Source organism: Pteropus vampyrus, unplaced genomic scaffold (genome assembly GCF_000151845.1).
Source record: "Pteropus vampyrus isolate Shadow unplaced genomic scaffold, Pvam_2.0 Scaffold166, whole genome shotgun sequence".
NCBI classification, from domain to species: Eukaryota; Metazoa; Chordata; class Mammalia; order Chiroptera; family Pteropodidae; genus Pteropus; species Pteropus vampyrus.
The window spans coordinates 662,225-677,061 of record NW_011888947.1 but is presented as its reverse complement, the minus strand read 5'-3'; the positions used below and the strand labels follow the sequence as shown (position 1 = coordinate 677,061).

Here is a 14,837-nt window from a genome sequence, read left to right as displayed (position 1 = left end):
CCTGAAAAGACCCAAAGGTCTTGGGGATCTCTATGGGGAAAAGGCACCAGGAGTCTCCCCCTGGTGCCTGGCACTGCTCAGGACAACAATGCAGTCCTAGCCATGCTCATTATATTGCCACCCTCCCAAATCCAAAGAAGATGGAGCTTTAGATGCCATGCCACATGCATGCCACATTCACCACCCATTTGGAAACATTCAAAAGATGCTTAGATCTACTGACACCAGCCTTGATTGTTAATGGAACCTACAGCTGCAACATCTTTAAACCCCAAATCAAGAATTCACATTTCTGTTAATACCAAGGATATCTTTTTAAAACCTGGGAAACTTGATAGAAAATTAAGAGCAAGTATCCCTTCTGTAAAGCTGGGAAGAAGACAGGAATGACTTCTTAGTTTGTACCAAAAATTGTGGTTTGTTTGAAAAGATATGTGCTTCATATTTTGAGATGACCTAACAAAATGAAACGGCTTTTTTTTTAATTTTTATTTTCCGTACATTAAATTTACTCATAAAAACATTCTAAAAATGTACAATTTTTCCTTTTTAACAAAGTATAATAAAACATAAAAACCCCAAAAACAGAATACTTGACATTTACAATTCAAAATCAAATTAGCAGAATATTAAATATTTACAAAACTATATCTTTTAAAAATATTTATAAAGTTACATGCATTTTTGTAGAATTGACAAAAGAATGGCTCAAAAATGGGAGAATTTTCCTTCATTCCTAAAAAGAAAATATGTCCAATAGAAGCTGTGAAGATTCTTGAGTATACGAGGTCTTCAGTTTCAGTACCAAAGCCTTTGTCTTTGTGCGTGTAAGAACTGACGCATGTGAGGGGCTTGTTACAATACCCGGGACTGAGGACCGATGCTCCCCTCCCTCCATTAACAGTGTAGTAACATTGACCTTTGGCCTCAACCAGCACAGTAATTTTGTGAATGTTGATTAGAGATACTCACTTGCAGAACCTTGGGACTTTTCAATAAATAATTGAGCCTCTTCAGAACCCATGGCTTTTAATGTCACCTGACTCATTCTTTGGGAGTCACCTGCACTTTGGAAAGGATGGGCGACAGCATCAGGTTCTACAGACCCATCTTCTGAGACTGGTGGTCGAGCTGAGCAGAGACACTGTTTCCCTTACAACCCTTAAGACTCTTATACATATAACACCATTAGTTATCATTATGTAAAACTAGCAAGGCATCAAATAAACCACCACAGAAGCAGGAAGAGTGACGAAATGATAGGGAGTGAGGAGGGTGCAACCCAATTCCCGCTCGGCAAGTGCTCACTAGAAACACTGGAGTGAGTGGACGACGAGTGCAAGCCTCAGTCAGCCTGTGTTCAAACAGGAAACACATTACAGCTGTGTGACATTAGGCAAAGTTACTACCACTGCTACTGCGCCTCCATACATAATGTGTAGTGTAAACTAACTATGTTGACTTCTTGTGATAAAGGACCTATAGAATTCTAAATAGTGTATTAAAATACTCAACCTACTAACTACTATATTAACAAGCTGACTCCTGTAATCTTTTAGAGATTATAGATGATGCTGGTTGTTTTTTTTTTTTTTTAATACCAATCACATATCTGCTTTCAAAAAAATAAATGTCTTTTTATTAGAAGTGCTAGCTCCCATTTCCTCAGTGCTCTTCAGCAATTAGGAGTTTTAATGATTAAACACTTGCCAATTTTCAGTATTACCATAAAATAAAAATTAGAAAATAAGGTAGAAAATCGAGTGTTTTGCTTTTTAAAAAAAAAACAAAAAAGGTTAAATAGTTGTTTCATCCCAACACTGTATTCTACTTCAATCTGTACATTCCACTTTCCCCATTCTTGGAAATAAAAAATGGGGTTAGAAACTTTAATACGACAGACTACACAGAGCAAAGTGACTGAGGCCACACCTACCTGGTTGCCACAGCATTTGGAAACAGCCTATAACTTCAGGAAAATGATTAGTTGAAAGGGTCAGTCTGAATTGTGTTTCTAACTAATTATGTCTTCTGAGGAAATGCAAAATGTTTAGCCTTACTGACTTTGGTTGCTTTTGGAGAGAAATTCATCAGAGATAATACTGCTAGCAAATATTCCCAAGTCCAAGTATGCAATTCACTTGGGAAGAGATCTCACAGATTGGCACTTTGTGTCCTGTGTATCTCATATTTATGTTTTACAATTCTCAACTTGGAGTGACTTCACTGGTGATGTCATACCACACTCGCACTTTCAAAGAAACTGGGAATTTTTCTAAGACCTTTGATAACCGGAACGCAGCTACACAATGTCTGAACTTATTTACCTCAATGTGAAAGTTATACTTCGAATTGAAGTTTGTTTTAATTTTCTGTTGTATTTAATGCTAACCTCTAATATTTATCAAAATAATTAGAAGGGTAACAGCAGACACTTTCATTCCTCGATACTGACCATTAAAACAAAAAACCTAAATATGATATTTTCTTATGAGACAGCTTTCAACGAGTTCACTGTGTTGAAATAGGATTTATTTAAAATATTTCTTTGTTTAAAAAAAACCAAAAAATTTAAAAGTTTGGCTTTCAGCACATATCCAGGCCACTGTAACGGCCTTCGGAAATATTAAAATCGTAAACATCAATGAACACTCTAAGTCTTCCTTTAACATAGTATGACAAGTTCCAGTCTAGTACTCTTTAAGGCAAAGTTATGTCAGTTCTCATTATTTTGACATTTTTGTAGTGTTTATAATTTAAGAGATCAATGTAACATTCCCCAAAAAACCAGTTGTAAGCATCACCATTGCTTAACTGTATGTAATACTGTGTACCAGGAAGAGAGAAGACTACAGAGGTCTGTCAATTCTGCATTGCATAGAAATAAAACTCTACTAAAATAAAACTCTAAAAAACTAAAAGCCTTGTCATTAAAAAAAAAAAAAAGTAACAACTTTCTGCTTTAGTTTCCATAAAGGCAGGAAACTAATCTCAAAATTTGAAACCTTATATATCACAATGCCTCAAATTCTAGGGTATTCTTTTGATTTACACCAATTTTGCCTGAGGCTGATTGTCCCATTTTAAGAATGATCTGAATATGTGATTTTTTTTTTTTTAATAACTATTCAATTGGAAAAGCCCTGGGCAAAGCCTTACCAATCAATATTTTAATACTGAGGTTTTAGCATTTAAAATAACATTACTTGAGCAGAAAATTCCCTTTAGTCTTAAGGATCTAAGTCCCTAAATTTCATACCAAAAAGCTCTCTCATTCCAATGGGGTGAAACTGAGAGCTATGTGGTGAGGACTTTATTTCCCACCTTGATAAAACTAGACTTATGCAGATCTTGTAGCTCTGTACTGTGGTCTCTTTCAGAGTCTTACCATTTTCTACTGTAGTTTTACAGGTAATTTTTAAAAGAACTATTAATACACAGCCTAATACAAAAGACACTGACAAGAGAAAACTTCAAAATTTTTGCTCATAAATTACAGGACTGTATTGTTGTAATGTGTGTCTCAAGTGTGAATCTTAGCAGTAATAAGCCTTGGGGTCCTTGGGAAGTCTGTGTAAAATTAAAAAAAAAAAAAAATCTTGCAAACGTCACTAAGGATGGGTAGCATCCATCAGAGCCAACTCACAAAAGCAGTGCTGTTACCATGTCTCTGCAAGGAGTTCCTTCGCTGTGCAAGATGACAGGACTCAAAGCTATGGAAGGGCTGGGAAGGAAGAGATTCTCAATGCTTTGACAACTAGGGATTCTCTGGGACTTGGACCCTTAGAAATTAAGTTGTTGCAAGTAACTATTTCTATATAATGTAGTTTAAATTTATTTGCAGAAAAAAAATTAAAAACCTGAAACTGCTAAAAGTGTTTTAAAGAAGGGAAGTAAATACTAAAATCTCTGTTGTGTATACTAAGTCATATAGCCTGCTGGTGCCAACTCTTTAAAAATGGATTCTCTGAGTGTTTTGCACTGACTAGTCTCTAGGAGTTTTGTCTCCCAGAGCTGCAGAGACTGACATCAGTTTACATTCTTCTGTAGTGCAATCCTTAAAAAGCCCAGAAATTAGTGCCTACCCACTTCAGGAACAAAACAAAACAAAACAAAGGTGACATTTTCCCTCACCCAGGGGTGTCAAGAGTCCGACTGGTGGAACTCCACTTGGAGAACTCCAACCTTCAGTTCTCGATTCCGATCTCGCGTAGCTGCCCTGGAATTACGTGTGAGCCTAGAAGGACCAATTACGGCAATGCTCTTCTGGAGACGGGAGGTCTCTGCATTGCAACCAAGGGTGGAGGTGGCCAATTTCACCCGCTCTGAAGATACCCACTAGGCAAGTCCTGACATCAAGCTCCAATCTAGAATTTTGGCAATAAAACTTGAGTTTGATGCACTCCTATGCTATATTTCCTATCCAGTCTAGTAAAGTAAAGCACCTTTGGATTAAAAATATTAAGCTCAACAGCAACTAGACTTCTCAGTTTTGTATTTAATTTTCCTTATGTCTCCATGGCTTAATAGTGTTCTGTTGCCAGAGAAAAATATCAATCTGTGGAGTCCAGACTTTCTGCTGGAGGGGCATATTTCAACCTAAAAGTACCTAGAGAGAGGGGAAAAAGAAAGATCAAATTTGAATCACTGTAGAATTACCACAAACAACCGATTTGTCCAAAGTTATTTCCAGAGTCACTGGTCAAGATTCAGGTGCTAGAAATCTAGACCTGTTCTAACCACTGTCATCCCCATTACCACCCCCTAAACTGGAGACTATTTTATTAATTTATAAAATCAGACAAGGTGAAATGACTAAAGAGTTACCAAGCCATTCCTTTACACTTAAGGGGCATTTTTTCTGGGACTCCGACAGCACACACTGGTGGGCCCTCCAGTGTGCACACTTCCCTGGGTCAAGAGCCACGGGCTCTGGGCTTGCTGCTTCAGGAGACGCAGCACCATCTCTAGCAACAGGAGTGGCCACAGCCCACAGTTGCCCCCGCCTGTCACCAGACCTACTGAGTCCAAGTTGTCTTTAAAGCTCTCCAGGTGACTAAGAGGCAGAGGAAGGTCTGGGAATCACAGGTCCAGAGCAACCCTCAATTCTACAGAGATCAAGTGACTTTTCAAGGCTGCACAGTGAATAGTCACAGAGCTGGGTCCAATTTTCCCAATGCCCAGTTTAATCATCTTTCTAAAACCATCAGCAAGAACAAACCCGCTGTAATAAGTACATCAGATATACACTTGAATTTGACTAAAGGAAGGAAGGAAGGAAGGAAGGAAGGAAGGAAGGAAGGAAGGAAGGAAGGAAGGAAGGAAGATGGTAGCGCAGTAAAGATGACATCATGCACCCCCCCTACATACCAACAGCCATGGCCACCCTGGAGGGAGGAGAACAGAAGTGGGGACACTGAGTTCCATCTGTAGCATCTGAACTCGTGCTATGCCCTAGGCTTTCAGTTAAAGGTTGGATGGGTGGCATTAAATCACCCACACCTGCTCCCCAGTCACGGCAAGAAGTAACAGACCAAGGAGCCACTGGGCCAGACAGCCCCTCTCCACCGCCAGTTCATCACGTTCTAGAATGAGGAGCAGGCCGAAATCATGAAGACAGTCTTAGAACCAAAGTAACCCTCTTTTTGGGGGCTTCACAGCCTACTAAGAATTTCATGCTTTTTCAAAGAGCATTTGAAAAACTACTTTTTGCTTTAAAAAGAAGAAAGTTTACTATTACTTTCATAAACAGCAACCTCTGCCTGCACCTCTCCTCTGGGCAGAGCTGCACTGCTAGCCAGTGTAGCCGGTCTGCCTCCGGAGTCTCGCCGGCCGCAGCCCGCCTTTACCTTGCCGATTGAAGTCCATGGACGGCTGCTTGCAGTCCTGAGCACGGTGACCGGTGGCCCCACAGTTGTAACATGAGAGATTGCCACTCTTTTTGTGACTGGAACCGTTGCTACTGCCCACCAAGCCCTGGGCCTGGTACACACCAGCCGCTCCTGCCATGAAGCTCTGCATGGGCGGGACGGCAAACGTGGACTGGCCACCCAGCACGGGCTCGGCGGGCACGCTGCCACCATAGGGCGAGTGCACGACTGGGAAGGCGCTGCTGCCATACTGCTGGGTGCCCACGTAGCTGCTGCCACACACGGGGCTGAAGGGCAGGAAGGGGAAAGGGAAGACAGACGGCCCCGAAAACGGGTGCTGAAAGTAGTTGGCATAGCTGACAGTCAGGCCACCAGAGCCACAGCTCCCGCTGCATCCACACGACGTGCACACAACACAGCCGGGCGGTGGGCCGGGTGAGGGCTGCTGGGGTGCTGGCGGCTGCTGATGGTGGTGGTGGTGGTGGTGGTTCTGAGCAGAGGCAGGAATGTTCCCAGGGGAGCTGCTGCCACCGCCGCCGCCACTGCTGCTGTAGAAACTGCTTTCAGGGACCGAGGAGAGTGCAGGGCTGGAGCTGGGGGCCGGGCAGCTGGGCACAGTGGCCATGTTTGGGAAGGACGGGGAAGGGTGGCTACTGGAGGAGGCAGTGTTGCTGTTTGCACAGAAGCTGCCCTGCAGGGGGCCCACGGGCACACTGCTCATCGCAGAGAAGGCAGCTTTGGTGTTGGCTGTGTACAGAGCAGTCCGAGGGTTTATTATTGCAGGGGGCACACTGATCTGCACATTGTTAGAACAGGAAGTCTGCCCAGAAATAGCAGAATCCGCAGGGACAGACGAAGACACCAGAAGTTTGATTGGTGGCCGGGCCACATGGAAGACCGTGCTGGATGTCCCCACAGCAGAGGTGCTCGTCTCAACCACCAGCGCCGGCTGCTGGGCTGGCTTGATCACCCTGTCCAGTGTGGATGCATGGACAACTTTGGCGCGGGGACCAAAGGAGACGGTGGGTGACACCGAGCTGCTCTCAGCAAGTCCAGAGAGGACCTGCATGGGCTGATGTGGGGCAGACGTGGGTAACACATCCATCATGGCATTGCCAAAGCTCTTGTCCACTTTGATGCTGCTTCTTGGTCCAGAGACTTTATTCCTTTCTTCTAGAGACAGCAGTGAGTGCATAGAAGATGAGAGGAGTTTCATGTCTGTGCCTCCCCTTTCTGATTTGTGCACAGAATTCAGCATTCGGATGGGTGCAATGTGTGAGGCTGTGGTCATCATCTGCGGAGGCAGGGGGTGGTGGCCTGATGGGTTGGAGCCTGCCTCATTCAGCACGGGGAGAACCTGGGCCGTGGGTCTGGCGGAACTTGAAGTGAAATGATTCAGTAGCATGACAGGCTTCTCCTTATCGGGGCCCTCTAAGTGCATCTCCACACCTAGACATGGAAACAAAGAGGTCAGCATCGTTCCACAGGCCAGGGCAGAAGCAGCACCATGCCATCCACACCGCACACCCTTACGTCTGTCATTCTCCTCGGCGCTGTCTGAGCTCTCTTCCCGGGCCTGCACCCCCATGGGGCTAGGCGAGGAGCTGGAGCACTCAGAGGAGCTGCCTTCCCGGGCTGTCTGGTGAGGTGGCTGCTCCACTTCCACCCGCAGCGCTGCAGAGAAGGGACAAGTGATAGTCCAAAGGTGGCGCCCAAGTCCATGTGCCACAGGACTCTGACAGGAGTCCCTCCTCCTCACCCACCTCCATGCTACATCTATCATGCAGATTTCTTGAAGTCAGCCCCCAGGAGGCAGGTACAATTATTTCCATATTCAGACAGGGCTCTGAGGTTCTTAATGAAAAAACTGCGCAAGGTCACAGGGCTAGTTATGTGGCAGATGCAAACACAGCAGTACTCTCAGCCAGATGCTCTACTGCCTCCCTACTCAAACAGTGGAGAATAGGAAAAAAGGGTTCCCAAACCAGCATGGTGCTACGAAAGTAGTCGTTCACAAACATCCCTGTTTTTATGAGGCTGAGGGACACAGGACCTTTTACTCAAATAACCACTTAAAAGATACACTGGCATTTTTTCCTTCCTCGTTTAGTTACTCTTGGTGCTTCTACTATATAAGAAAACAACAGGGCAACTGTTACAGGGGTCCTCAACCTTTTTCCGAGGAGAGGAAGAGGCAGGGGGAGGAGGGAGATGGTGGTTGAAAAATGAGATCACTGAAACTTCGAGTCCCCAGACAGAGCAGGAAGGCTGGTGGTTAGGCATTAAGGAGAATCTCAAGATAGACCTGCCAGGCAATGACCTAAAACATGACTTCTGTGCCCCATCTTCGGGAAGAAAGATGTTTTCACCTATTTTGTATACTTCCTGCTCTTTTCCTCTCACCATAGTAGTTTTTGGATCTAATTCTTTTGGCCAAACTTCAGGTGGGTCACCAGTCTCCAATTTCTAAGCCAAATGACCCTTCTATTTTCCTATGGTAGGGACTATAAAAGCTAAAATAATGGAACAGTTAATTGTAAATGCTAAAAAATATTAGTACCAAAAAGGTGTGTTCTGAGGTCTATTATCAAAAGGAACAGACTGCAATCCACATGTCAGAGCTGACCCAGCCCTCACCTACCTGCAGGGTGGGTGCCTCGCACTGTCTGCACGGGGCCCACGTGGCTGGTGGGGGGGACGCGGGCCACTCCGCTGCTGGTGACCGGGGGTGGGGCTGAGGGGTTCAGGCACCGTTTCTCTGACTTCTCCCTGTGCAATAAGAAAGCATGGGAACAAGTGAATTTTAAATTCTTCTGCTGAAAAACCTGATGTTTCACAACTCTGCTTAAGTACATGCAGTCTACACAAAGGTGATCTCTATCAAAACAGTGTCCAGGATGAAAAATAACACATTTCAATTTGTCAGATTCACTACAAAAGGCCTTTCCTGGCAAATCAAAGCCACATTTGTAGATTTTTAAAAGCATTAATCAGGTTTGATAAGCAATCAAAAGTAATCCAATCACTGATATGTAACAACACTGTAAGTCCTAGTCTCTCTCTGTTCAGCATGTCAGAAAGTAAAATGAACAGACATTTCCGAACAATTTCACACTTACTTCTCCAGCTCCAGTTGAGTCTTGAGTTTTTTCTTCGCTCCCATGGTGAGGGATTCAAATTTATTTAGATCTTCTTCAGTAAGGCTCAGAAACTTCCATAGAAGAAACAAATTACAAAGTTACTAAGAATTAACTAGGATTCTGAAAACAAAGAACTTGGAGTATAATAAACGTATTCTACCTCCAAGGTATGGAAACAGGTCAAACTTAACTAGATAATAAAAGACTTAAGAACACTAAAACATTTACTTGCTCAATATTTTGGTGTCCATAGTTCAAAATATAAGATGCTCGTTTTGCGTTTAAAGGGCACAGGCACCTCATGACAGCCTGGTGAAGACTGGGTCCCTGCAAGGTCTGAGCTGTGCAGACAGGTGATGACAGAGATGCGATCTGTATGAGTGCCTCCTCCCTCCCTGGAACGCCCCCCTTAAATTCAACTGGACAGTTTAACAGCTCTTTTTTCTTGAAATCATCATCATTTTAGGGACAACTGCAACTTTGGTAGCGAGTGATCCAGAAGAGTAAACGCCATCCGAATCGAATGGCTAATTTACCCACCAACCTTACATTAAGCAAACAAATGACACTGGTTGATTTTAGCCATTTCAACTTATACATTAGATTAAAACTTTTAAAACTGATCCATAACCAAAGTTAAGATCTATGAATTCTAAACCGATAGTATTACAAATATACTTAAAATTTGTTCTTTATTATGTAGTAAAAACTGGATTTCTAGGTTCAATTGCAGATTTTTGGACAAATAAAAATTTTACATAGATAAAAGCCACCAAGTCACTGTATCCAGCAGGGGGAGCTGAGAGTTCAAACGCTGTACAAAGGTCCAATTCAGTTTCATCAGTGACACCAATACTTAAATTACAGAATTTTTTTAACAGTGAAAAAATGCTCATCAGAACTATTGCAAAAAAACTTAATTCCTATGCAAGGATTGCTTGACAGACATAAAATTCATCTATTCCTTCAGCTATATGACCCTAAAGCAAGTTGGATCATTGGAGAGCTGCTTACGTAAACCGAAGTGTTTGGGCCCCTGCAGAACTGGCCTTCCTGAGCTGAGCCTCAGCACATGCACAGGCCTACATAGAAAGACATCTAAGATAGAGCAGGGGGTAGAGCATGGGGAGACACCAGAATTCACTATTTCTATCTATTGCAGGACTGCTAGAGACATAAGATCCTTCATACCATACAGAATATCTCATTTTCAAAGACCCCAAACTGCCTAAAAAAGCTGTTTGTTTACAACCAAGCCTGTTCCAGTTTTTGCTTCAACTGCAGGCAGCCTTCAAATGCCAGTCCACTGCCACCCTCCAGTGAGCACGCATCTGTAGGTGTAAAATACCAGGCTGTGTGATTTCCACATCACATACACATAGTTTAGAAACTCAACTCAATTCCTCTAGGAATGAGGTCAGAAGAAAGACAGGTTACCTGAGAAAACAAGCAAATTCTACACTTAGTAGCCAACATACCTTCTCCATTGTAAGCTGTTTAAAGACGGGATAGTACTTGTGCAAACGCAGTTTCCTCAGCCAATCTAAAATCCCATTTTGTTCCTGGGTCTGAGGAGTCTGTAGATTGGAAGGCATTAGGATGGAGGGTGAGGTGTCCATCTGGGTCCGGTAAGCCAGTGCCGAGCCCCCACCCCCTGTGTGGGAGCAGTGGGGCAAGGCGGCCGTGCTGGCTGAGTGCTGCATATGGTGCTGGGCACCGCTCTGAGAGGACGGGATGCCGGCCACTCCACACACAGGTCTGCAAGGACAATAAACAGGTGGTTTCAATAGACCTCCACTGAAGATCACTATTAGAGGTATGCAAGAACCAGCTTCTGTATCTCGGATTGTACCCGCGGTCAAGTCCACTGCTAACCTCAGAGCCCTTTCTGCCACTCCCCTGCCCTACCACAGCACCACCCTAAAGTTCAATGTCTGTAGGTGCACATGTGTATGTGTGTGCATGCATGCAATGTATTCACCTATATGATGTGCTTGAGAGCATGTGTACACATATGTATAGACATACATTTGTATGCACATGCTTGAGAGTATGTCTGTGTGTATGTACATGTGTACGTATGTATGCGTGTGTCACCACCAGACCTCTGGCTGAGCTGCCTAGTTTCTTTCTGTTACTTTTATCACAGGATGATATTGATAATTATAAATTAAAACTGACTCCTAAATCTTTAATACTCAAATTAATTTTTTTGGAAAAGTAAATCCTAGAAGTTGGAAGGAACAAAAAGCACTCTACTTTCTATAATTGCCCCTTCCACCCTAAACTCCAAACCTGCATATGTTTACTTTGTGCTCACTACATACCAGACCAAAGGGTAAAGAAGAAAGCCAGCGCTTTCAAAGACCTCATAACCTGACTAGGTCTTTACCCAACATGCGCACGTGTATGCTCTCTGTGATGTTAACCCATTTGAACATCAGCTGTCAGTCAGAAAGGCAGCCTATTTGTCATGTGAGCACTCCTACAATAGTCACTGGGCCTTGTGAGGACAGAGGGCACCTAGAGCAGCACTCTGGCACCTCATGGGCATTCTGGCTCACTGGGAGCTTATAAACATGAAGATTCTCAGAAATTCTGGTTTCCTAGAATGTTTAGGGCCCAGAAACTGGCATTTGGAATAGGGGTCCTTGAGAATTCCAATTCCAGTGGCTCAGAGAACCTTTTTGCTTTAGAAACCTTAAATTGGATTATCTCTATCCAATTCTTCTCTCAACACTGTTCAAGACTAAGATCAAGAACAACTCAAGACTAAGATCAAGAACAACTTAACTCTAGACACAATTATTTATATATAACCAAAAGTAACCTCTGTAACAATGCTGATTTGAAATGTGTGGGTTTCATGGTAGAAGTCTCACCTTCCAGACACACCCATCATGGTACCGACTTTAGAAAGGGAAGGGTTGCCAGGACCTGTAAATTAAGATAATTATAAAATTTACAGACAATAAAAATGTTTTTATTTTTCTTTAATCACATTTTACAAACTCACTTGGACTTTGAAGCTGTTGGGTGGGAGACGAAGTGCTGAAAAATTTCTTAACGTGGTCATTTTTCAGTACATGAGAAGGTAATGAAGCCAAATACCTAAAAATTAAACAAAGTGGTTTTGTTGACATTAAAATGGTATTACCAAAAACTTGTTGGGAGAGAAATTTTAATTTTCAGGTAAGAAAAATATATCATAGAGGGAAAAGTAAAACAGAAGTGCCTTAACCTATATTCTTCCTGATTTAATCACTGTTATGATTCATATTGTTTCCCTACTTCCCTTCCCTTATTTACACTGTATTACATTGTATGAATCAAGTCTCTCAGGCTCACCATATGGACAGTGAGCTATAACGTTATAACATGGGTGCAATCAGGGCTATCACAATCATCAGGAATTTGTAGCCACTATGCTAGAAACTAAGTCTTGGGCACCAAGATGTTGGTGCCAGTCCTAGATCCCAAGCAGTAGGCCTGCCCTTCCCTGCACATTTACAAAACCAGCGTGCTAGGATGGGCTCCAGGATCCAGAGAAAACTTGGCCTAGGTGACTTTGTATTAGGCCTTAGTTTTACTCCTTAACAGTCTTTAACTTTCAACTTTAGGGTAGAACCAATAATCAGATTTTATTTCATAAGACTATCAAAATTACATTAAATTGTGGTATATACTTTTCCCTTTTCAAGTTTTTTTTTAATTATTGTTATCATACAATATTATATTCGTTTCAGGTGTACAACAGCGTGATTAGATAACTGTCTATATAAATTATAACTTATGAAATGATCATCCCAATAAATCTAGTACCCATCTGACACTGTAGTTATTAAATATTACTGACTACATTCCTTATACTATATTTTACATCTCCGTGACTATTCTATAACTCCCAATTTGTACTTCTTAATCTCTTCCCCCTTTTTACCCACCCAACAAAATCCCCTCCCATCTGGCAACCCTCAAAATGTTCTCTGTATCTATGAGTTTGTTTTATTTTTGTTCCTTAGATTCCACATGTAAGTGAAATCATATAGCATTTGTCTTTCTCTGTATGATTTACTCCACTCAGCAAAATACCCTCTAGGTCCATCCATGTTGTTGCAGATGGCAAGATTTCATTCTTTTATTTTTATGGCTGAGTAATATTCCATTGTATATGTGTACCATCTCTTCTTTATCCATTCATCCACTGATGGGACACCCAGGTTGCCTCTATATCCTGGTTATTGTAAATAATGCTGCAATGAATATATGGATGCACATGTTCCTTCAAAATAATATTTCGTGTTTCTTCAGATAATTACCTAGAAGTGGGATTACTGGGACCTTCTTTGTTGTTACAGCCTTTGCCTTAAAGCCTATTTTCTCTGGTGTAAGTATTGCTACCCAGTTTCTTTTTTCATTTTCATGAAGTATCTTTTTCCATCTCTTACTTTCAGTCTGTGTGTCTTTTGATCTGAAATGAACCTCTTATAGGCAGAATATGTAATGGTCTTATTTTCTTATCCATTTAGCAATCCCATCTTTTGATTGGAGCATTTAATTCTTTTTCATTTGAAGTAATTGTTGATATGTAGTTATTGCCATTTTATCATTCATATTTTTGATAGACTTTTTTCTTCTTATTAAATAAGTCTCTCCAACATGTCCTATAATACTGGCTTGGTGGTAATGAACTCCTTTAGCTTCTTCTTGTCTGGGAAGCTCTTTATCTGCCTTTCGATTCTAAATGATAGCTTTGCTGGGTAGAGTAACCTCGGTTGTAGGTCCTTGCTTTTTGTCACTTTATTTCATGCTGATCTCTTCTGGCCTGCAAAGTTTCTGTTGAGAAATCAGCTTATAGTCTTATGGGTGCTCCCTTGTAGGTAACTAATTGCTTTTCTATTGCTGCCTTTAAGATTCTGTCTTTAACCTTTGGCATTTTAATTATGACATGTCTTAGTGTGGGCCTCTTTGGGTTCATCATGTTTGAGACTCTCTGAACTTCCTGGAGTTATATGTCTATTTCCTTAACCAGGTTAGGAAAGTTTTCTGTCATTTCTTCAAATAGGTTTTCAATTTCTTGCTCTCTTTTCCTTCTGATATCCCTGATGTGAATGATTCTATGTTTGATGTTGTACCAGAAGCCCCTTGAACTATCATATTTTTTGGAATTTTTCTTGTTGCTGTTCCTATTGGGTGTTTTCTGCTACCTTACCTAAATCACAAATTCAATCCTCTGCTTCATCTAATCTGTTGATACCCTCTAATGTAGTCTTCATTTCAGTTCTTACATTCTTCATTTCTGAGTGGTTCTTTTTTGTTTTCTATCTCCATTTTTATGTTTTCTATCTCCTTGTTAAAGTTCTGAGTTCATCTACTCTTCCTTTAAGTTCACTGAGCATCCTTATAACCAGTGTTTTGAACTCTACATCTGGTAGATTGCTTGTCTCTCTTCTGTTTAGTTCTTTTTCTGGAGCTTTGTTCTGTTCTTTCATGTGAAACATGTTTGTCTCCTCATTTTGGTTGCCTCCCTGTATTCGTTTCTATGTATTAGGTAGGGCTCCTAAGTCTCCCGGTCTTAATAGAGTGGCTTTATGTAGTAGTGTCCTGTGATGCCCAGTGGCAGTCTTCTCTGGTCACTTGAGCCAGGTCCCTTATGTGGGCTGTGTGTGCCCTCCAGATGTAGTTCAGCACTGGTTGCTGTCTGTATGTTGATAGCAGGAATTGATGCAAGGACTGGCTGGTAAGGGGCTGACTCTACAGAGGATTCACTTTAGCAGGGCTCTGGTGCCTGCCCAGCCGGCCCTTTGAATATGTCCTCCTCAGATGC

General features: G+C 42.1%; 1 protein-coding gene across 1 annotated transcript in view; it reads right to left on the bottom strand.

The window, feature by feature from the left end:
* Window positions 1-1,538: 1,538 nt before the first annotated feature.
* ZCCHC14 (zinc finger CCHC-type containing 14) overlaps window positions 1,539-14,837 on the bottom strand; it is a 37,392-nt gene continuing 24,093 nt past the window's right edge. The window contains exons 6-13 of the mRNA XM_011370290.2: window positions 12,027-12,121; window positions 11,893-11,947; window positions 10,489-10,768; window positions 8,990-9,081; window positions 8,512-8,639; window positions 7,404-7,544; window positions 5,850-7,319; window positions 1,539-4,609 (exon numbers count right to left, since the gene is read on the bottom strand). Coding sequence (XP_011368592.2) covers window positions 4,554-4,609; window positions 5,850-7,319; window positions 7,404-7,544; window positions 8,512-8,639; window positions 8,990-9,081; window positions 10,489-10,768; window positions 11,893-11,947; window positions 12,027-12,121 — 2,317 coding nt within the window. The 3' untranslated portion in view covers window positions 1,539-4,553. The remainder of the gene's footprint in view (window positions 4,610-5,849; window positions 7,320-7,403; window positions 7,545-8,511; window positions 8,640-8,989; window positions 9,082-10,488; window positions 10,769-11,892; window positions 11,948-12,026; window positions 12,122-14,837) is intronic.